The sequence below is a fragment of the Eriocheir sinensis genome, chromosome 57 (assembly GCF_024679095.1).
Source record: "Eriocheir sinensis breed Jianghai 21 chromosome 57, ASM2467909v1, whole genome shotgun sequence".
Classification (NCBI taxonomy): Eukaryota; Metazoa; Arthropoda; class Malacostraca; order Decapoda; family Varunidae; genus Eriocheir; species Eriocheir sinensis.
The window spans coordinates 2,398,189-2,421,725 of record NC_066565.1 but is presented as its reverse complement, the minus strand read 5'-3'; the positions used below and the strand labels follow the sequence as shown (position 1 = coordinate 2,421,725).

Below are 23,537 nucleotides of genomic sequence, written 5' to 3'. Positions count from 1 at the left end.
GGGCTGGTTCTTGGCCTCGGCGGCGGCCTCGGCGTGTGTTGTTGTTGTCCTGTCAGTGTTGCCAGCTGGAACTTTATAATTCCGCTACACGAGCCTCAAACACGCTACACAGACGAAATATTGTTATCTGCTGGTCACTACATAGCCAGGCACTCTTCTGTGGGGCTGCCATATTTCTTAATAGGTACACATATGTTAATAAGGGGAGATATCAGATTGGAAAAACGGATAAATTTACTTTTAACATATAAGTGAGCGAGTTCGATCATAATCCCACTCTATTTCAGATAAGTAACTCCTAATTTGATTATACTTTCCCTTATGCCATAAGCGATCGACTACGGATCTCTGAGAGTTCAAGAAAATCTGGATAATATAATACCGGCCGGTACTATTGCCGACACCGGTTTCCTGAAATAATACCGGTACGCCTCTTACCGGTATAAGTCATGACGCTGGTAATACCGGTGTTTCCTTAAAATACCGGTAACGGTATATACTTTTGAAATGTAATTTTTTTCCTTTCCCTATTCTCGTACATTATATGTAACACTATAGTTATGTTAACTTCATCACTTAAGGCGTACGTGTCGCAGTCGCTAAAACGAGTCATCTTCACTTTGTTACCCCACACACAAGCAACACAAATACCATGTGACGCGCCCATGTCACTGTTCGCATATGGTGGTATTGAAGGGACTCGGTTTGGGGTTATATGACGGCGCAATATGTGCCTCCTGAGTTATACTACCAATAAAGAGGCTAAATAGTCAGTTAACACTTATTACCGAGAGGTGAAGTAGAATGATGATTTGAGGAGACTAAAGAAGAGTTGAGTGCCGATGTATCAGGCCATCCCTTACGGCGGCCCGAGCCAGACAGCCCCTCAGGAAGCTGCCTACGTGGCAGGCTGGCAGCGCGATACACCCCGTGTAGTAATACATCTTGAATGTAATTGTTTGAAATTATAAAATACAAATATTTGCACCATTATTTGCTTTAATATGGAGAAGAAAATAAGGTAGAACTCGTAAAGACCATTTTATGTCCGAAATCGTAATGATCCATGCGCGTTCTGGATATTACTGGCTTGGGAACTAGTTTGTGTGGTGCACTGCAAGGCAGCTATGAGGCTTAGTCTGTCTATAGAGGTGCTCGTGAAACAATAACAATGGACTGCCAGCGTGGAAAAATACACCCTTGTGACATAAACACGCCTGTCCGCTTGTCATAACCCCGTCGTACGTGCTAGAAATGTAATTACCACCACACGTACCGTGCCCTAAATGCGCACCCACTAGGAGCCGCTATATTCTTAAGATTATCTGAAAATATGGACATTAAATGAGAAGAGTATTGTAATAAAGTCGTCATTGGTAAGAGCTGTCTGTCTTTCATATCCTGTGAAGGTTCAAGCACACAGAGAAACTCTTACATTAACAAGTTTACTACACCTCGACAAGGCCCTGTAACAGACACAGGTGACAGAGAAATGGGTGGCAGGTCTTGACTTTCCTTCTTTATTGCTTTATTCCAACACAGCCTAACAAGACTCACAAACAATGGTCAACAAGGACTGGCTTATGCACATGACTTGTTAACAGAACACTCGGTACAAACATCACTAAAAGGGGTAACAAACAATGTGCGTGTGTGTGTGTGTGTGTGTGTGTTTGCATGGAAATTCCTAAACATATACACTAAATCCACACCCATTTATCATCATCATCATCCTCCCAAAACCACGATTCTGGCCTAACACAATGGGAAGGATGATGATGATAATGATGACAGTTAACCCGGTAGCAGCGGGGATCATGTTTCTTAATGGTCCCTCCAAGCGAGAAAAATGAGAAAAAAATCACCACTCACACAAACCATTTCATAATATATATCAAAGCATTTGTGATCAGATTATGTATCATCTATTTTGGGGGGGTTATATCATGGCACAAATTTAGCCCGTTGCTGGTACACGGTAAAGCCACAAATTTGGCCAGTCGCTGCTACACGGTAAAGCCACAAATTTGGCCCGTCGCTGCTACACGGTAAAGCCACAAATTTGGCCCGTCGCTGCTACCAGGTTAAGGACAACCACCTGAGTTCCAAGTTAGTGACAGTTCTCAGCCGTAAGATTCTGTTTGATCACAAGGCTCGAGTCACTCTTCCATCAGTGTAAAGGGAGGTGTGTCGCTATACACATCATTAACAAGACAGGATGGAAAGATTCACAAGATCAAAAGGTTCAAGTTAGGGACAAGACTCCCTTCCTTCAGCGCAAGAGGACGCACAACACCTCGCTACTCTACACTGCACCAGCTCCATACAGACTTACACGTCACTACAACACTTGGGAATCTTTGGCGTGGCGCTGTGTCTACGATAACCCGGCCAGCCCAACACAGACAGTACGTACACTGGTGGCTGGCGGCTGTGACTCTACTATCCGGTGGCGGTTGGGTTACTGACGCCGGTGGGGGCACCCTGCAGCCTCGCCCGGTGTGCCTTCATCTCCTCCAGCTTCTTGCGCTTGAAGAACCCTTTCTGTGAGGAGGGGAGGCTGTGTTAGTGTGTGTGTTTGTTACAACTTACCACTGATGCAGCTGAACCTTAACATTCTGCATGGTGAGGGGAGACTTTAGTAATACATGTTTTGATGCAGCTGGCCCTGAAAAATATCTTCCCTTTATCAACACATGGGAAACACTCCACTGTCCACCACAGAGGCAGAGAAAGACCTGGGAGTGTATGTTACCAGGCTACCAGTGAAGGCGAAATCCATGCCAAGCGCAGTGGACGGGTTAACCCACCACCCTTCCTTCCCTTCCTCCCTCCCTGCTTACCTTATAGAGTGCGTACGCCAGGAGGGTGACGAGCAGGAGGCCCACCAGTATGGCCAGCAAGATGACCCACCAAGGTACGCCACGTCCCGCCAGGTTCTCAGGCTGAATGTGCGTCACTGCGTTGCCCATCACCTCTCTGGGGGGAGGCGGAGTGATAATAATAATAATAAAACAAAACAAAAAAACGCAATGACTAAGAACACGATAGGAAGGACTGCAAAGGGAAAGACGAGGAGTAATGATGATCGTAATATTTTTTTTCCTCCTCTCCGTTCCTCACCTATTGCCGATGAAGGCGAGGTGCGGGCTAAGTCCTTGAATCGTGGCCGTTCCGCTGCTGCCGAGAACTGCTCCACCCTGCACCGAGATGTGTGCCGCTGCCGAGGGGAAGATAACGGCAGAAGGAACATTATACTCTCTCTCTCTCTCTCTCGGACGGAAAAATAATCTCTCTCTCTCTCTCTCTCTCTTGGAAGGAAAAATGACCTCCCTCTCTCTCTCTCTCTCTCTCTCTCTCTCTGTTTGTCATTTCTCTTTTTCCTGTCTGTTTTCTGTTTGTCTTTCTGTTTCCTCCTCTGCCCTTGTTCTGTCAGTAGTAGTAGCAGTAGTAGTAGTAGTAGTAGTAGTAGTAGTAGTAGTAGTAGATAGTGCTGCCAAGGATGAAGGAGGAGAAAGTGGAGACGGAAGAGGAAGCAAATGGAAAAGAAGAAGAAAAAGGAGGAGGAAGAGGAGGAGGATATGATGGAGAAGAAGAAAGAGGAAAAACAGAAAACAACAACAAAGAACACAATGAAGAAGAAGCACAGTGAAGAAAGAAGACAAGAGGAGGAGGAGGAGGAGAAAAAAAAAAAGGGACAAAAAACACAAACAAAAAGAAAAACAAAGACGAAAAATGAAGAATGAAAACACACTCACTCAATCCCACACTCCCTCCTTCTCTTGCACACACACACACACACACACTCATTCACTCCCACACTCCCTCATTTCCTTGCACACACACACACACTCACACTCTCACTCACTCACTCACCCAACACTGCAAGATCGACTTCAAGTTCCACCGTGACTCTTGCCGACTCGGAATACTCAATCCACCTTTCCATGTGGCAGGTGAGTTGCGCGCAGACGATCGCATCCGAAGAACAGGTAAAGAATTGCGTCCCTATCTCTGCTCCGCTCAAGGCCTTCACTACCCTGCGGACACAAGAAACAGAAGGAGAATAAGCTACGAGGAGGCTTGTACGAATAATAATAATAATAATACAGGTAACTCAAGGCCTTCACTACCCTGCGGACACAAGAAACAGAAGGAGAATAAGCTACGAGGAGGCTTGTACGAATAATAATAATAATAATACAGGTAACTCGATTTACGTGAGTTTGGTTTATGTGTTTTTTAAATAACGCTGGGTCCAATATCCAAATAAATGTTTGATTTACACGTTTTTTTCACTTATACGCGATATTTTATGGAGTGGCCACCAGATGTCTCACGCAACTGGACTCACACGGCGCCGCGGCCACACAGGTGAGCTCAGTTCTTCCCGCGCGCCACTTGAACAACAATACAGTACCCACGCTGCCACGCTACTCAACAACAACAACAACAACAACCTCGCTGCTGTGCTACCATGAGGGGAAGGGCAGCCAGAGGAGGAACCACGAGAGGGAGAGGAGTCAGAGTGATACAGTAGGCAATAAAGGTACAAATCTACCTCTTGTTTGATTTACTGTTTTTGATTTACGCGACCTCTTCAAGGACACAACACTCGCGTCAATCGAGAGTTACCTGTACTAAGGAGAAGGTGGATAAGCTAGAAATACGTCTCAATAAGTTAGTTCAGTAAATAAAATAAAAATAAGTAAAAAAGTAAAATTAATGGAATCTATGACTTACTTTTCGTCATGTGTGGACAGATCACCACCACCACCACCACCACCACCACCATCACCACCAGCATCATCGCCACTCCCAGGGCTGTCGGTGGCTACTTGCACACTCCCCTCGGTCCCATCGCTCACACCGTCATCACTCCCAGGGCTGTCGGTGGCTAGGTGCACACTCCCCTCGGTCCCATCGCTCACACCGTCATCACTCCCAGGGCTGTCGGTGGCTAGGTGCACACTCCCCTCGGTCCCTTCGCTCACTCCGTCGTCACTCCAGGAACAGTTGAAGGCGCTCGAGAATTTAACCTGCCAACGCAAAGTAAATAGAGATAGGGACACAGACCTTATAATGACACCAAGGTATACACAATCACACACATGCCGAAAGTGAACAGAGACGGTGAAAAAAGACTAATATAGGGTCGTGTTATAAGATATTTCGCTGCCCAAGAACACCTATTTGACAAGGCTTTCGTAGGAGTTGTGGGCATTTCCAGGAGTAGTTTTATGACCCTGGTGGTAGTGTGACCCTTCCTCTGTACCATGAACCTAAGGAAACACACATTTGACAAGGCTTTCGTAGGAGTTGTGGGCATTTCCAGGAGTAGTTTTATGACCCTGCTGGTAGTGTGACCCTTCCTCTGTACCGTGAACCTCAGGAAACACATATTCAGCAAGGCTTTCATAGGAGTTGTGGGCATTTCCAGGAGTAGTTTTATGACCCTGCTGGTAGTGTAACCCTTCCTCTGTACCATGAACCTAAGGAAACACACATTCAACAAGGCTTTCGTAGGAGTTGTGGGCATTTCCAAGAGTTGTTTTATGATCCTGCTGGTAGTGTAACCCTTCCTCTGTACTCATGGTACAGAGGAAGGGTTACATTCAACAAGGCTAGGAGTTTCATTTCTTGAAATGCCCACAACTCTGTACCATGAACCTAAGGAAACACACATTTGACAAGGCTTTCATGGGAGTTGTGGGCATTTCCAGGGGTAGTTTTATGACCCTGGTGGTAGTGTAACCCTTCTTTTATACCCTGAGCCTAAAAAAAAACTCATTAGAACCCGCATGACCCCTTCTTTGACCTTTAGAAATAGCTGACGTGAGAAGGGAAAGTGTTTTGTAATACCAGGCTATGAACACTTTGACAACTACTAATATTACGTAAACTACAAATACTCGGACGCCAGTTTCGTTCTTACCCCCTTACGCTCTGCCGTCACAAATCTCTGGCCGTCGGAGAAGCTGATCGGAACATCCACGACGAGATCAATCGCTTCAAGGCTCGTTGGTCCCTTCTTGATGAGCTGCGAGAAGAGACGAAAGAAACTCATTGGGTCGTATTTGTACATCATAAGAACCCGGTTGATCCCCTCTTTGACCTCTGGAAGTGTGTCGTCACCCAAGAACACATATTTGGCAAGGCTTTTGTAGGAGTTGTGGGCATTTCCTGGGGTAGCTTAATGGCCCTGGTGGTAGTTTGACCCTTCCCCTGTACCATGAACCTAAGAAACACATATTTGGCAAGGCTTTCGTAGGAGTTGTGGGCATTTCCAGGGGTAGTTTTATGGCCCTGGTGGTAGTTTGACCCTTCCCCTGTACCATGAACCTAAGAAACACATATTTGGCAAGGCTTTCGTAGGAGTTGTGGGCATTTCCAGGGGTAGTTTTATGACCCTGGTGGTAGTTTGACCCTTCCCCTGTACCATGAACCTAAGAAACACATATTTGGCAAGGCTTTCGTAGGAGTTGTGGGCATTTCCAGGGGTAGTTTTATGGCCCTGGTGGTACTCTGACCCTTCCCCTGTACCATGAACCTAAAGAAATACGTATTCAACAAGGCTTTCGTAGGAGTTCCAGGCATTTCCAGGGGTAGTTTTATGACCCTGGTGGTACTCTGACCCTTCCCCTGTACCATGAACCAAAGGAAATACATATTCAACAAGGCTTTCGTAGGAGTTCTGGGCATTTCCAGGGGTAGTTTTATGACCCTGGTGGTACTCTGACCATTCCCCTGTACCATCAAGAGGTCCCGAGAGAGAAAGAGAAGGGAAGGGAAGAGAAAGGAAGGAAAGGAAAGGATAGGAAGGTTGAGGAAGGGAGAGAAAGGGAAGGGAAGAGAAAGGAAGGAAAGGAAAGGAAGGGAGAGAAAGAAAGGAAAGGAGAGGAAGACCAACCCAAACTTACACATCAAGGAGTGTTTATTCAAAGACGTAATCACCCATGTTGTAAATGAGTGAAATGAGAAATATAAACGTAATAAAACACACAAAAAAACGCTGGGTACTTACGACATAGGTGTGGTTGAACTTGAGATTGTTATTGGCGACGATGAGGTCATTCTCCTTGTGCTTGTATGCCACCTGCTCCTCCATAGACGACCTAAGGGGGAACGACACTGTGATCACTTCATCTATACTCACCTCACACCATACGGACATGAAGACTGTCAACATGTATAGCGTTAAGGTCGACTGAAGAAGTATAGATGCCGGAAACCTATAAATAAGATCGAAAACCCAAACTATTTACGCCTCAGAGTGTTTATATTCAATGACGCAATCACCCGCGTCATAAATGATTGAAACTGAGAAATATAAACGCCAGAAAAGTGTTCACAGAAAGACACGATCGCAGCAAACAAAACAAATGAGGATCAGGTAAGTATAGACAACTCAAACCAGGAAAGTATAAATGCCGGAAACCCACGTACACAAGACCAAATATAGATGTCGGAACTCATGCAAAGACTGACTGAATGAGTATAGACGCTACAAACCAACAATAAGGATCAGAAACCATGGATATCGAAACACCTGAGACCCACCTGTGCATGAAAGTATAAATGCCGCAAACCTATGAACAAGACCAAATATATAGATGTCGGAACTCCATGCAAAGACTGACTGAATGAGTATAGACGCCACAAACGAACAATAAGGATCAGAAACCATGGATATCGTACCACCTGAGACCTACCAGTGCATGAAAGTATAAATGCCGTAAACTTATGAAGACCAAATATATAGATGTCGGAACTCCATGCAAAGACTGACTGGATGGGTATAGACGCTACAAACCAACAATAAGGATCAGAAACCATGGATATCGTACCACCTGAGACCCACCAGTGCATGAAAGTATAAATGCCGCAAACCCATGAAAACAAGACCAAATATAGATGTCGGAACACCATGTATAGATGCCACAAACCCACAATAAGGATCAGAAACCATAGATTCGTGTCTCCTGAGCCCTGAGACCCACCCATGCAGCTCCAGCTCCGCCTGCATCGCCAGCTGAAGATCCAGGGCCAGGATGTTGTCTGAGGGGTCCTGTTCATCACCCACGCCCTCCACGATGACCTCCAGGTGGGTGTGGGTAATGTCGTCCGTCATCTGGCCCGGGTCAACCTGTATGCTGACCTCCACGCGCTCCGGCTGTAAGGGAATGGATGTTATGTGGATTTATTTTTATTTTTTTTATTTTTTAAGATGGAGACAGCTCAAGGGCAACAAAAAGGGTGTAGTCTTTCCTTTCCCTTCCCTTCATTTCTGTTCTGTTCCCTTCCCTTCCCCTGCCTTCCCTTCCCTTTCTTTCCCTTTCCTTGGCTTCCTTTCTCTTCCCTTCTGTTTCTCAGCCTTCCCTTCCCTTCCTCTCCCTTCCGTTCCCTTCCCTTCCTTTCCTTTCCCTTCCCTTTCCTTTTCCTATCTTCCCTTCCCTTCCCTATCCTTTCCTCATCTTTCTTTTCCCTTTCTCTCCCTTCCCTTCCCTTCCCTTGTGTTCCTTTCCCTTCCCTTCCCTTCCCTTCCCTTCCCTTGTGTTCCTTTCCCTTCCCTTCCCTTCTGTTCCCTTCCCTCACTCACCTCATTACTGCTCTTGAGAGGGTTGGTCAAGTTACACACAAGCTCGGAGGAGTGGAAGATGCACTGGTGGGGGGGCTGGACGACCACGAGGGGCGGCTCCAGGGTGACCATTAGGCTGGGGAGGTATGCGTGTTCCCCCTTGTTGCTTACTGTGACCTCAAGCCGGTTAATCTTGCCTATGACGACCGAACTGTTATTGCTGGAAAGTGAGGTTAGGATAAGAGTTAGAAGAGAAGTGGTACTCTGACCCTTCCCCTGTACCATGAACCTAAGGAAACACATATTCAACAAGGCTTTCATAGGAGTTCCAGGCATTTCCAGGGGTAGTTTTATGGCCCTGGTGGTACTCTGACCCTTCCCCTGTACCATGAACCTAAGGAAACACATATTCAACAAGGCTTTCATAGGAGTTTCGGGCATTTCCAGGGGTAGTTTTATGGCCCTGGTGGTACTCTGACCCTTCCCCTGTACCATGAACCTAAGGAAACACATATTCAACAAGGCTTTCATAGGAGTTCCAGGCATTTCCAGGGGTAGTTTTATGGCCCTGGTACACTCTGACCCTTCCCCTGTACCATGAACCTAAGGAAACACATATTCAACAAGGCTTTCATAGGAGTTCCAGGCATTTCCAGGGGTAGTTTTATGACCCTGGTACACTCTGACCCTTCCCCTGTACCATGAACCTAAGGAAACACTCATGATGTCCCGAGAGAGAAAGGGAAGGGAAGGGAATGGAAGAGAAAGGAAGGAAAGGGAAAGGATAGGAAGGCCGAGAAAGGGAAAGAAAGGGAGAGAAAGTAAAGGAAAGGAAGGGAGAGAAAGGGAAGGGAAGGGAAGAGAAAAAAAGGAAATGAGGTTGACAAGAATTAAAAGTGAAATTTGAGGATGAATGACTTGAACCGAGCTTGAGAACTTGGACGCAGCTGAACGCACATTCTCATCCCATCCCCCTCGGACTCACCCATCCAGGAACGCCACCTTAGTAAACATGTCCACTTTGCACACCTCCTCCGCGCATCCCTTGGCTATGCTCACAACCGTCTCCGTGCTGTTGGGGGCGTACGGGTCAGTGATGGGTTGCTCTGCGGAGAAAGCACGCACCTGGTTGATCAATTTGTTTTTCCAGAAGAACGAGAGAGAGAGGGATGGATGAAGAAGGAGAGGAAAGAATTTAAACTGTATCAGGCTATTCTATTTTATTTGTTTTTTCAGAAGAACGAGAGGAGAAAGAAAACTGTCCCTATGAGCTACAGAAATCCAAAGAGACAGAGACAGACAGAGAGAAGATGAGGAGATTAAACAACCATTACTAAAAGCTACAGAAATCCATAGAGAGAGAGACACAGAGAGAGAAACAGAGACAGACAAAGACACAGACAGACAGAGAGAAAATGAGGAGATTAAACAACCATTACTAAAAGCTACAGAAATCCATAGAGAGAGACACAGAGAGAGAAACAGAGACAGACAAAGACAGACAGACAGAGAGAAAATGAGGAGATTAAACAACCATTACTAAAAGCTACAGAAATCCATAGAGAGACAGACACAGAGAGAGAAACAGAGACAGACAAAGACACAGACAGACAGAGAGAAAATGAGTAGATAAAACAACCATTACTAAAAGCTACAGAAATCCATAGAGAGACAGACACACAGAGACAGAAAATGAGAGAAAAACACAGACATAAACAGACCCATCAATTAAAAGCCACAGACACAACCAGAGACACAGACAGAGAGACAAGCGGATCAAGCAAAAACAGGGTCGCCAACTCACCAATCAGCCCCAGGGCCGAGGAGTCTAGCAGACCGTACTCCAGCCTCATAACAATGTCTCCATCTGGGTCTTGCTTGTCTTTCTGCAAACATCAACAACAGTGAGGTAAAAAAATGTTGGTGGGTCAAATTCTGTCGCAGCACACCACACGCCACGCCAGCCTCCCTTTCCTTCCCTAACCCTTCCTTCCTTTTCTTTCCTTTCCTTTCCTTCCCTACTTCTGCCTTCCCTTCCCTTCCTTTTTCCTTCCCTTCCTTCTCTTCCCTTCCCTTTATCGGACTTGCTTTCCTTTTCCTTCCGTTCCCTTCTTCCTTGGTCTTTCCTTTCCTCTGCCTTCCCTTCCCTTCCTTTTCCCTTCCCTTCCTTCTCTTCCCTTTATCGGACTTGCTTTCCTTTCCCTTCCGTTCCCTTCTCCTTCCTTGGCCTTTCCTTCCTTCTCTTCCCTTCCCTTCCCTTCCGTTCCCTTTCCTTCCCTACCTCTTCCTTCCTTTTCCTTTCCTTCCCTTCCTTCTCTTCTCTTCCCCCTCTCAGACCTGCTTTCCTTTCCCTTCCCTTCTCTTCTCCTTCCTTGGCCTTCCTCTTCCCTCCCTTTCCTTCTATTCCTTTTCCTTCCCTTCCCTTCCCTTCCTTTCCCTTCCCTTCCCTTCCTCTCCCTCCCGTCCCCTTCCCTTCCGTGTATTGCAAAGAAACCGGAGTCGTGGATAATTCTACCAACTCCGGACAAAGGTAGACAGCTCCAGCAACTTCTCCTACGACTCCACAACCCTAACAAAACACGTACATAAACATAAAAAATAAAATAATAATAATAAAATAATAAAAATAAATAAGCGTACCCACCTTGATGGTCACCTGGTGGTCTCGACACTTATCCTCATCAGGGTGAAGATCCTCCATGAAGGTGAGGGAAGATGTGTTGCGTCCGGCCAGCACAGCGAGTGGCATTGGCTTCTTGTTCTTGCTGTGGTCGAGGCTCAGGGTGGCTTGGACGCCTGGACGCAGAGAGACGGAGGTTAGGTTTGTTTTCGCGATGTAGCCTACTGTATTTACCTTGGGGTGGGTGAGTGAGTGAGTTTGTCCGTGAACTGAGTGAGTGTGAGGGTGAGCGAGTGAGTGAGTGAGTGAGTGAGTGTGTGGGTGGGTTGGTTTTGGGGTAAGATTGTTTTATTACAGAGGATGCAGAGAGGTGGAAGATAGGTTTGTTTTGGGGTACGATTATTTTATTACAGGGGACGCAGAGAGGTGGAAGATAGGTTTGTTTTGGGGTACAGTTATTTTATCACAGAGGATGCAGAGAGGTGGAAGATAGGTTTGTTTTGGTGTGCGGTTATTTTATTACAGAAGACGCAGAGAGGTGGAAGATAGGTTTGTTTTGGGGTACAGTTATTTTATCACAGAGGACGCAGAGAGGTGGAAGATAGGTTTGTTTTGGGGTACAGTTATTTTATCACAGAGGATGCAGAGAGGTGGAAGATAGGTTTGTTTTGGTGTGCGGTTATTTTATTACAGAGAACGCAGAGAGGTGGAAGATAGGTTTGTTTTGGTGTACGATTATTTTATTACAGGGGACGCAGAGAGGTGGAAGATAGGTTTGTTTTGGGGTACAGTTATTTTATTACAGAAGACGCAGAGAGGTGGAAGATAGGTTTGTTTTGGTGTACGATTATTTTATTACAGAAGACGCAGAGAGGTGGAAGATAGGTTTGTTTTGGTGTACAGTTATTTTATTACAGAGGATGCAGAGAGGTGGAAGATAGGTTTGTTTTGGGGTACAGTTATTTTATTACAGAGGATGCAGAGAGGTGGAAGATAGGTTTGTTTTGGGGTACAGTTATTTTATCACAGAGGATGCAGAGAGGTGGAAGATAGGTTTGTTTTGGTGTACAGTTATTTTATCACAGAGGATGCAGAGAGGTGGAAGATAGGTTTGTTTTGGGGTACAGTTATTTTATCACAGAGGATGCAGAGAGGTGGAAGATAGGTTTGTTTTGGGGTACAGTTATTTTATCACAGAGGATGCAGAGAGGTGGAAGATAGGTTTGTTTTGGGGTACGGTTATTTTATCACAGAGGATGCAGAGAGGTGGAAGATAGGTTTGTTTTGGGGTACGGTTATTTTATTACAGAGGATGCAGAGAGGTGGAAGATAGGTTTGTTTTGGTGTACGATTGTTTTATTACAGAAGATGCAGAGAGGTGGAAGATAGGTTTGTTTTGGGGTACGATTATTTTATCACAGAGGACGCAGAGAGGTGGAAGATAGGTTTGTTTTGGGGTACGATTATTTTATCACAGAGGATGCAGAGAGGTGGAAGATAGGTTTGTTTTGGGGTACGATTATTTTATTACAGAGGATGCAGAGAGGTGGAAGATAGGTTTGTTTTGGGGTACGATTATTTTATTACAGAAGACGCAGAGAGGTGGAAGATAGGTTTGTTTTGGGGTACGATTATTTTATTACAGAAGACGCAGAGAGGTGGAAGATAGGTTTGTTTTGGGGTACGATTATTTTATCACAGAGGACACAGAGAGGTGGAAGATAGGTTTGTTTTGGGGTACGATTATTTTATTACAGAAGACGCAGAGAGGTGGAAGATAGGTTTGTTTTGGTGTACAATTATTTTATCACAGAGGATGCAGAGAGGTGGAAGATAGGTTTGTTTTGGGGTACAGTTATTTTATTACAGGGGACACAGAGAGGTGGAAGATAGGTTTGTTTTGGGGTACGATTATTTTATTACAGAGATGCCAGTCGAGGGAAATAAAGAAAATATGATGTAGAAAGACACTGACAGGAAAGACAAATGGGAAAAGAAAGACAGAAAAAAAGGGAAAATTAATGAAAAGTAACCAATGGAAAACTAACAGAAAAAGATGGAAAAAAATAATAGAAAAAAAATGGAAAAGTGATGGGGGAAAAAAAAAATGGGGAAATTAATAGAAAAAAATATGAAAACAACAAAAGGAAAAAAGTGATGAAAAAAAGGAAAATTAATAGAAAAAATAGAAAAAATGGGAAAACTAATAGAAAAAAATGGAAAAAAAATAGTAGAAAAAAGAAATGAAAAAACTAAAAGAAAAAAATAGGAAAAAAATGAAAAAGTGAAGGAAAACAAAGGAAAAAATAATGAAAAACAGAAAAAGAGGATGTCTAAAGGAGGACCCAAAGAAAAAAAAAAAAAATAACATGAAAAATAAAAGAATGTTACAAAAAAATCTATACAAAACACAACAGGAAAATAAAGGAAAAATAATGAAAAACAGAAAAAAACGATGTCTAAAGGAGGACCCAAAGGAAAAAAATAAATAAATAACATGAAAAATAAAAGAATGTTACAAAAAAATCTATACAAAACACAACAGGAAAATAGAGGAAAAATAATGAAAAACAGGAAAAAACGATGCCTAGAGGAGGACCCAAAGGAAAAAAATAAATAAATAACATGAAAAATAAAAGAATGTTACAAAAAAATCTATACAAAACACATCAGCCCCCCACCACCCTCGTTGAGCATACCCCAAACCAACTCACGTATGTCCGCGGGGATCCGATGTCCCTCGCAGCGAACACACGTCGTGAGGGTGATTTCGGTCTCCTCGTCGAAGGGCACCGTGCGAGGGTTGGCGACGACGCGGCCCTTCAGCACAGCGACGGGCCGAGTCCTCACCAGCACCACCTTGTCCGACAGCACGCTCCCGACGGCCAAGTCTGGAACGCAAGCAACGGTGTGTGTGTGAGGGGGCTGCTGTTACACTGGGCATTTATTTTTTTCATGGATTTCTCTCCGTACCATCAACTTCTGTCTCTCATATCTTTCCCAGTGATCGTGTCCTTGTCGTCAATTTATAGGCCGTATATTTTAAAAAACAATGAGAGAAAAGTCCACCAGAGCCTTGTCAAACTATCACTAGGCTCGTAACACTACCCATGGACACACTAACACAGCTATCTCCACTAAAGCCTTGTCAAACTATCACCAGGCTCATAACACTACCCATGGACATACTAACACAACAACCTCCACTAAAGCCTTGTCAAACTATCACCAGGCTCATAACACTACCCATGGACACACTAACACAACCATCTCCACCAAAGCCTTGTCAAACTATCCCCAGGCTCATAACACTACCCATGGACACACTAACACAACCATCTCCACCAAAGCCTTGTCAAACTATCACCAGGCTCATAACACTACCCATGGACACACTAACACAACCTCCACCAAAGCCTTGTCAAACTATCACCAGGCTCATAACACTACCCATGGACACACTAACACACCACCCTCTATTAATGCAACATATGTGGGTGTATGAACATATAATTACATACCCGGGTAGCCGTTTTGGTCAATATCGATGCCTCGTGATACTGCCATGCCGAACCCTCGCAGGCCTGGGGTGAAATCTTCCGGGGTGAGGTGCTGTGCGTGGGGCCAACTTAACCCATCCCCAGACCCCATGAAGATGTACACCGCCCCCTTGCCCCCGTCCTCCCATGGCGCCCCCACTATGACATCTGTAAAAAGGACCGTGGAGTCTTTATTTTGTTATTTTTATTTTGTTATTTTTTTTTTTGTTCATTTTGGTCTGTTATTGAAGTGTTGTTTTACCCTTAACCTGCTTCCACTATACTGTCACTCTGTACCTTGTCAATATATCTAACTATGACTTAATTATCTATCTATTTATCTATCTATACCTCTCTATCAATCCATCTATCCCTCACTTATTCTCTCTATCAATCTATTTATCTATCTATACCTCTCTATCAATCCATCTATCCATCACTTATCATTCTCTCTATCAATCTATTTATCTATCTATCTATACCTCTCTATCAATCCATCTATCCCTCACTTATTCTCTCTATCAATCTATTTATCTATCTATCTATACCTCTCTATCAATCCATCTATCCATCACTTATTCTCTCTATCAATCTATTTATCTATCTATACCTCTCTATCAATCCATCTATCCCTCACTTATCATTCTCTCTATCAATCTATTTATCTATCTATCTATACCTCTCTATCAATCCATCTATCCCTCACTTATTCTCTCTATCAATCTATTTATCTATCTATCTATTGGTCTGCACATGGGATGGGTACGTCACCTTGGTATTGGTCCATGTTGAGGTCTGCCGAAGCGAGGGTCAGACCAAACCGCGACACACCAACACCTCGGCCGTAGAAATGCTTTGGCCCATCACTCAATCCTCGTCCCTATGAAGACACACAGTAGTAGTAGTAGTAGTAGTAGTGGTAGTAGTAGTGGGGGTGGTATCATTACATTATTACAATATATGAAGAAAGGTAGTGGACTTGAATACAGAAAATTTCGACTCGAGTCTTCACGGATAAACAGAGAGACAGATAGGGTGACAAACTACCCCTTACGTCATTGCTTAAATAGACATGAATCCTGCCCACGTCCGGTATCTTGGGGCGTGAGAAAAGAAGACGAAGAAGATGAAGAAAAGAAAAGAAGAGGGCCACCAAATAGATAAACAGAGAGACAGATAGGGTGACAAACTACCCCTTACATCTTTGCTTAAATAGACGTGAATCCTCCCCACGTCCGGTATCTTGGGGTGTGAGAACATGGGCGCTCCGACTATCAGATCCGTCAGTCCATCGCCATTCACATCGCCTGCCGTTAACGCTGCACCGAAGTACTCCCCCATTTGCTGTCCCTTAAGGTGAAGGTCTCGAGGCGATGTCTGTTTGTACCTGGAGTCTCGGAACTCGAACAACACAACCTGGAAGTGTGATACGAGGTTCCTTCATTTTGTTTTTTGTGGGGGGAGTTTTGAGCGTTTTTCTTCACTATAAAATAATCGTAAAATGCCACAGCCTGAGAGTGTTACAAGGTTCCTTTTTTTGTTGTTTATTTTGTGTACGTGGGAGTTTTGAGCGGGTTTTCTTCACTATAAAAAAAATTAATCGTAGAAGAAAAATAATGATTGGTGAATAGATGTGAAGTAATTTGAACAACACAGCCTGGAAGTGTTACAAGGTTCCTTTTTTTGTTGTTTATTTTGTGTGTGTGGGAGTTTTCTTCACTATAAAAAAATTGTAAAAGAAGAAAAATAATGATTGGTGAATAGATGTGAAGTAATTTGAACAACACAACCTGGAAGTGTTATACGAGGTTCCATTTTTTTGTTTTGTGTGAGGAAGTTTCGAACTGTTGTCTTTACCATAAAAATAATTAATCATAGAAGAAGAAAAATAATGATTGGTGAATAGATGTGAAGTACTTTGAACACCACAACCTTACAGTGCATTTTTTTGTTTTTTGTTTTTGTGTGTGTGTGTGGGGGGGGGAGTTTTGAGTGGGTTTTCTTCGCCATACAAAAATAAGTAGAAGACGAAGAAGAAAAAAAACAACAACAACTCACAGATGCACAGAATTATAAGTAAACTAATTTGAATAAAACAACCTGGAAGTGTAGACCGAGAGCCTTTTATTTTTTATTTTAAGCCATTTTATTTACTGTAAAAAAAAAAAATTACAAAACAAAAAAGAAAAACAGAAAAAAAAAAAAAAAAAGGCTTGGGCATAGTAACCTAAAATCAGCCACACTCCTCCACCGAAAATAAATAAACAAATAAATAAACATCTTTCGTTATTACACACCTTCCCATATTCGTTGCGTGGAGCCCCAGCAGCGTAGAGCTCCTTACCGACATCCAGGAACATCCCCGAGGTGAGGGCGTACCCGAGAAGAGAGTCAGGGGTTGTGTCATCGCTCTCCCCAACTGCCGGCCTATCATCAAAAAATTTCTTGCTGCGTACCTGGCGTCTCTTCCTCGACTGCCCGACCTCAGACCGCACATAATCCGAGTAGAAATACACCTTTCCTGCGGACGTTCGTAAAAATAAATTAGTTAACCCATCCGTTGCGATTGGCACGGATTTAACATGTACTCCCAGGTCTTTCTCTGCCTCTGTGGTGGATAGTGGAGTGTTTCCCATGTGGTATTGGTGTGCTGGATATCCCTTCACTGGTAGCCTGGTAACATACACTCCCAGGTCTTTCTCTGCCTCTGTGGTGGATAGTGGAGTGTTTCCCATGTGGTATTGGTGTGCTGGATATCCCTTCACTGGTAGCCTGGTAACATACACTCCCAGGTCTTTCTCTGCCTCTGTGATGGATAGTGGAGTGTTTCCCATGTGGTATTGGTGTGCTGGATATCCCTTCACTGGTAGCCTGGTAACATACACTCCCAGGTCTTTCTCTGCCTCTGTGGTGGATAGTGGAGTGTTTCCCATGTGGTATTGGTGTGCTGGATATCCCTTCACTGGTAGCCTGGTAACATACACTCCCAGGTCTTTCTCTGCCTCTGTGGTGGATAGTGGAGTGTTTCCCATGTGGTATTGGTGTGCTGGATATCCCTTCACTGGTAGCCTGGTAACATACACTCCCAGGTCTTTCTCTGCCTCTGTTAGTCTGGTAACATACACCAGGTCTTTCTCTGCCTCTGTGGTGGATAGTGGAGTGTTTCCCATGTGGTATTGGTGTGCTGGATATCCCTTCACTGGTAGCCTGGTAACATACACTCCCAGGTCTTTCTCTGCCTCTGTGATGGATAGTGGAGTGTTTCCCATGTGGTATTGGTGTGCTGGATATCCCTTCACTGGTAGCCTGGTAACATACACTCCCAGGTCTTTCTCTGCCTCTGTGATGGATAGTGGAGTGTATGATTAAATATACTTACCAGTCCAATTGTGTATCCCTGGCGCCCCCATCATAATTTTTCTTGAGTCGCCGGGGAAATGGACGGAGAAACCCAACTCGCCATATGCGTTGATATATGTGTGTTCTCTAATCTGGTCCCCTGGAAAGATAAAGAGTCATATTTTAAACCATTTCATCGCCCAACTTCACATATTTGGCAAGGCTTTCGTGGGAGTTTGAGTCATTTCCAGGGGTAGTTTTATGACCCTGGTGGTAGTTTGACCCTTCTTCTGTACCATGAACACCTAAGAAACACACATTAGAACTTGATTGACCCCCTCTATGACCTTTGGAAGAACACATATTTGGCAAGGCTTTCGTGGGAGTTGTGGGCATTTCCAGGGGTAGTTTTATGACCCTGGTGGTAGTTTGACCCTTCTTCTGTACCATGAACCCAAGAAAACACTCATAGAACTTGACTGACCCCTCTTTGACCTTTGAAAGAACACATATTTGGCAAGGCTTTTGTAGGAGTTGTGGGCATTTCCAGGGGTAGTTTTATGACCCTGGTGGTAGTTTGACCCTTCTTCTGTACCATGAACCCAAGAAAACACTCATAGAACTTGACTGACCCCCTCTCTGACCTTTAAAAATGGCTGCAATGCTAGTGTTGAAAATGTCAAAAGGGTCTGCATTTTTTTTTACAGTAAAGGAAACAGTTCTAAGGAAAAAAAAAAATAATAATAATAAAAATAATGAAAAAAAAAGCCTGTAATTTAACTCCTTGCTCCTACTAATGAGTCAAGAGGAGTGGCCAAAAAATAGGCATACTCCAAAATCCACAAAAATCTGAAATCTGCAACACTTTCAGTCCAAGGGATTTCGGATAAAGGATTCTCAACTTGTAATATATATTTTTTTTACAACAAAGGAGACAGCTCAAGGGCAATGAAAAAAAAAGCCCGCTACTCGCTGCTTCTAAAAAGAATACAAGGAGGTGGCCGAAAGTGGGGTCAATAACAAAATAAATAACAAAATAAATAATAAAATGTTTTAAGAATGCGGCTCAAACTCACTTTCGTCAAGCAAGGGCAGCTCTTTCTTGAAGGGTGCGTCGTTGGGCAGGCGTTGGGGGGTCCAGTAACACGCGCCATTTGCATACACATTGTGAGGTGCATACTGGTTCTTCCACAGGGGGGAGCACACCTGGGGGGAAGGGGAGGAAGAAAAAATTAACCTCTTGACTGCGGATTTCCTACCAGAAGACCTCACCAAGCTACAGGAGTGGAACAAAAAGTGGCTGCTACAATTCAGTGAAGAAATATGTAAAGTCCTGCACCTTGGGAGGGGATATCCAGCACACCAATACCACATGGGAAACACTCCACTATCCACCACAGAGGCAGAGAAAGACCTGGGAGTGTATGTTACCAGGCTACCAGTGAAGGGATATCCTCCACCACAGAGGCAGAGAAAGACCTGGGATTACCAGGCTACCAGTGAAGGGATATCCAGCACACCAATACCACATGGGAAACACTCCACTATCCACCACAGAGGCAGAGAAAGACCTGGGAGTGTATGTTACCAGGCTACCAGTGAAGGCGAAATCCATGCCAATCGCAGTGGACGGGTTAAGAATAAAGAACAAGAACATGAACACAAGGAAGAACAATAACAGAAAGAACAAAACTAAAAAAAAGAGGTGAAGAATGAGAAGAAAAAAAATAAGAAGATGAAGAAGAAAAAGAACCAGAACAAGAAAATGAAAACTATTAGAAAACAAAAAACTGGGACAAAACTCAACATGGGGAATGATAATAATGAACAAGAAGGAAAAAAAGATAGATATGACCCCTCCCAACACCCTCCCCTACCTCCCACAACCCCCCTCCCCTCCCCCTCTTAACCTCACCTAACCCCCCCTATCTCCCCTCAACCCCCTTTCCCTACCCCCATTAACCCCACCTCCCCTCCATAACCCCCCTCAATCCCCTTCCCCTACCCCAATTGACCCCACCTCCCCTCCATAACTCCCCTTAACCCCCATGCCCTTCCCAGCTCCCTTTAACTACCACCCCTACCTCCCCCAACCCCTCACTCAACCACCCCCTGAGCCCCCCACCCTCACCCCCTTCAACCATCACCCCAACCTAACTCTAACCTCAAACCCTGACCTCTTGACCCCCACCCAACTACCCCAACCTCCTCCTGTACCCCTACCCACCCCAAGCCCAAACCCCGAGCCCACGTCCCCCTTCCCCAGGACACTCACACAAGTCGCCTGTCGGTCATTGGTGAAGTCTGGTTGAGTGTCAAGACTCCCGCCCAGCCAACCATAATCCTTCATGTCATGGTACTCCATCCTCGGCCCGCCATCATCGTTGAAGTCATTACCTGCAACACACCTGGGTTAACACACACACACACACACACACACACACAAGCCTGATTTTCCAAACGTTGTATTAATAGGTAGATTAATAGTATGTTACGTTGTATTAATAGGTAGATTAATAGATAACATACCAAAACAGAAAACACATGGTAGATAACTCACCAAAACAGAAAACACAAGGTAGATAACATACCAAAACAGAAAACACATGGTAGATATCACCAAAACAGAAAACACATGGTAGATATCACCAAAACAGAAAACACATGGTAGATAACATCCCAAAACAGAAAACACATGGTAGATAACATACCAAAACAGAAAACACATGGTAGATATCACCAAAACAGAAAACACATGGTAGATAACATACCAAAACAGAAAACACATGGTAGATATCACCAAAACAGAAAACACATGGTAGATAGATAACATACCAAAACAGAAAACACATGGTAGATAGATAACATACCAAAACAGAAAACACATGGTAGATAGATAACATACCAAAACAGAAAACACATGGTAGATATCACCAAAACAGAAAACACATGGTAGATAGATAACATACCAAAACAGAAAACACATGGTAGATAGATAACATCCCAAAACAGAAAACACATGGTAGATAGATAACATCCCAAAACAGAAAACACATGGTAGATAGATAACATCCCAAAACAGAAAACACATGGTAGATAGATAACATCCCAAAACAGAAAACACATGGTAGATATCACCAAAACAGAAAACACATGGTAGATAGATAACATCCCAAAACAGAAAACACATGGTAGATAGATAACATCCCAAAACAGAAAACACATGGTAGATAGATAACATCCCAAAACAGAAAACACATGGTAGATAGATAACATCCCAAAACAGAAAACACATGGTAGATAGATAACATCCCAAAACAGAAAACACATGGTAGATAGATAACATCCCAAAACAGAAAACACATGGTAGATAGATAACATCCCAAAACAGAAAACACATGGTAGATAGATAACATCCCAAAACAGAAAACACATGGTAGATAGATAACATCCCAAAACAGAAAACACATGGTAGATAGATAACATCCCAAAACAGAAAACACATGGTAGATAGATAACATCCCAAAACAGAAAACACATGGTAGATAGATAACATACCAAAACAGAAAACACATGGTAGATATATAACATACCAAAACAGAAAACACATGGTAGATAGATAACATCCCAAAACAGAAAACACATGGTAGATAGATAACATCCCAAAACAGAAAACACATGGTAGATAACATACCAAAACAGAAAACACATGGTAGATAACATACCAAAACAGAAAACACATGGTAGATAGATAACATCCCAAAACAGAAAACACATGGTAGATAGATAACATCCCAAAACAGAAAACACATGGTAGATAGATAACATCCCAAAACAGAAAACAAATGGTGAATAGATAACATCCCAAAACAGAAAACACATGGTAGATAGATAACATCCCAAAACAGAAAACACATGGTAGATAGATAACATCCCAAAACAGAAAACACATGGTAGATAGATAACATCCCAAAACAGAAAACACATGGTAGATAGATAACATCCCAAAACAGAAAACACATGGTAGATATCACCAAAACAGAAAACACATGGTAGATAGATAACATCCCAAAACAGAAAACACATGGTAGATAGATAACATCCCAAAACAGAAAACACATGGTAGATAACATCCCAAAACAGAAAACACATGGTAGATAGATAACATCCCAAAACAGAAAACACAAGGTAGATAACATACCAAAACAGAAAACACATGGTAGATAGATAACATCCCAAAACAGAAAACACATGGTAGATAGATAACATCCCAAAACAGAAAACACATGGTAGATAGATAACATACCAAAACAGAAAACACATAGTAGATAGATAACATCCCAAAACAGAAAACACATGGTAGATAGATAACATACCAAAACAGAAAACACATGGTAGATATATAACATCCCAAAACAGAAAACACATGGTAGATAACATCCCAAAACAGAAAACACATGGTAGATAGATAACATCCCAAAACAGCATCTACACCATTTCTTTTACTTTCAGCCCCAGTCTTACCTGTGGGGTCTACGTCCAGGTGGTCACAGGTGGTGCTGTCATCGGCCGGGAAGGGACAGTTGAAGACAGCGCCCGGCTCCGTCACGTTGAGATGGGCGTGGTGGGTAGAGTTTGCTCGCGGGGCGCCCACAATCACCCTGCCCAGGAAGGGGTAGAAAAGAAAACTGATTAAAACTAAAAGACAACAACGCCAGTCAAGATTCAAGGAGAAGATATAAGTGGGAGTCGTTACAAAGGCAATCCCACGCCTTGTGTATCATCATCAACCCTAAGCGTTTGAGAATATGGGTTTAATTAGTCATTACCGTAATTATACCCCAGAGATATCCACCTTTGCCAAAACCTTACCAAACACCCACAGCGTCTACGAAAACGAACATGGGTGTGTAAAAGCCCCATAGCGTTTGAGAATATGGGCTTAATTAGTCATTATACCGTAATTATACCCCAGAGATACCTATCCACCTTTGCCAAAATCTTACCAAACACCCACAACGTCAACGAAAGCGAACATGGGTGTGTAAACGCCCCTAAGTATTTGAGAATATGAGCCTAATTAGTCATTACCGTAATTATAGTCATTAGTCACTTAGCGAGGCGGTGGCTGAGTGGACGCTGCAACGTTGCCAGATTTTCGTACTCAGCCTCCTATGTTTTCCTATTTTCGACCCAAAAACTGCCTCCTCGACCCCAATAACTGCCATCATATATAGTTATCGTTAAAATGGTTAATTATTGGTGCTTTTGGCAATAGCTATGACTCAGAAACCGGTAAATACGAGGCTCTGACTACGATAATCTGGCAACGGTGGACTGGACAGCGTGACGGCGCGGCGGACAATGCGAATTCGCCCGATGCCACAAGCTGGGATTTTTCAGTCACCGTCGACTACTCACGTGCTGTCCTTAAGACCACCTATCGGACTCTAGATTCTAG

General features: G+C 43.6%; 2 protein-coding genes and 1 long non-coding RNA gene across 20 annotated transcripts in view; 1 reads left to right on the top strand and 2 right to left on the bottom strand.

Annotated features, from left to right (window-relative positions):
- The window catches only part of LOC126984542 (uncharacterized), a 135,158-nt gene that overhangs the window by 20,992 nt on the left and 90,629 nt on the right, over positions 1–23,537 (top strand). For 4 of the 17 annotated variants that reach the window (XM_050838273.1, XM_050838266.1, XM_050838267.1 and 1 more), the window contains exon 3: positions 17,332–17,826. In XM_050838273.1, the coding sequence (XP_050694230.1) occupies positions 17,332–17,826 (495 nt within the window). Of the gene's footprint in view, positions 1–17,331; positions 17,827–17,865; positions 18,188–23,537 lie in introns of those variants that run through there. The other 13 variants (XM_050838272.1, XM_050838263.1, XM_050838262.1 and 10 more) reach the window with 9 other exon arrangements.
- On the bottom strand, positions 1,507–22,732 carry LOC126984537 (integrin alpha-PS4-like; the record flags this gene model as incomplete). The annotated part of the gene is given in 21 exon segments (XM_050838251.1): positions 1,507–2,544; positions 2,844–2,979; positions 3,124–3,220; positions 3,877–4,040; positions 4,744–5,039; positions 5,936–6,040; positions 7,025–7,115; positions 8,001–8,173; positions 8,600–8,798; positions 9,564–9,684; positions 10,383–10,464; positions 11,223–11,374; positions 13,913–14,089; positions 14,720–14,905; positions 15,509–15,617; positions 15,938–16,153; positions 17,035–17,258; positions 18,117–18,236; positions 19,153–19,282; positions 20,352–20,473; positions 22,601–22,732. Coding segments are annotated over 21 exon segments (3,134 nt in total), but the record flags the coding sequence as incomplete, so codon positions are not given.
- LOC126984549 (uncharacterized) lies at positions 8,981–9,557 on the bottom strand. 2 transcript variants are annotated; one of them, XR_007737007.1, is made up of 2 exons: positions 9,182–9,557; positions 8,981–9,077 (listed from the first exon to the last, which is right to left on the bottom strand). It is a non-coding gene; the product is annotated as an uncharacterized LOC126984549 (long non-coding RNA). The 2 variants fall into 2 exon arrangements; XR_007737006.1 differs by having other exon boundaries at positions 9,286–9,557.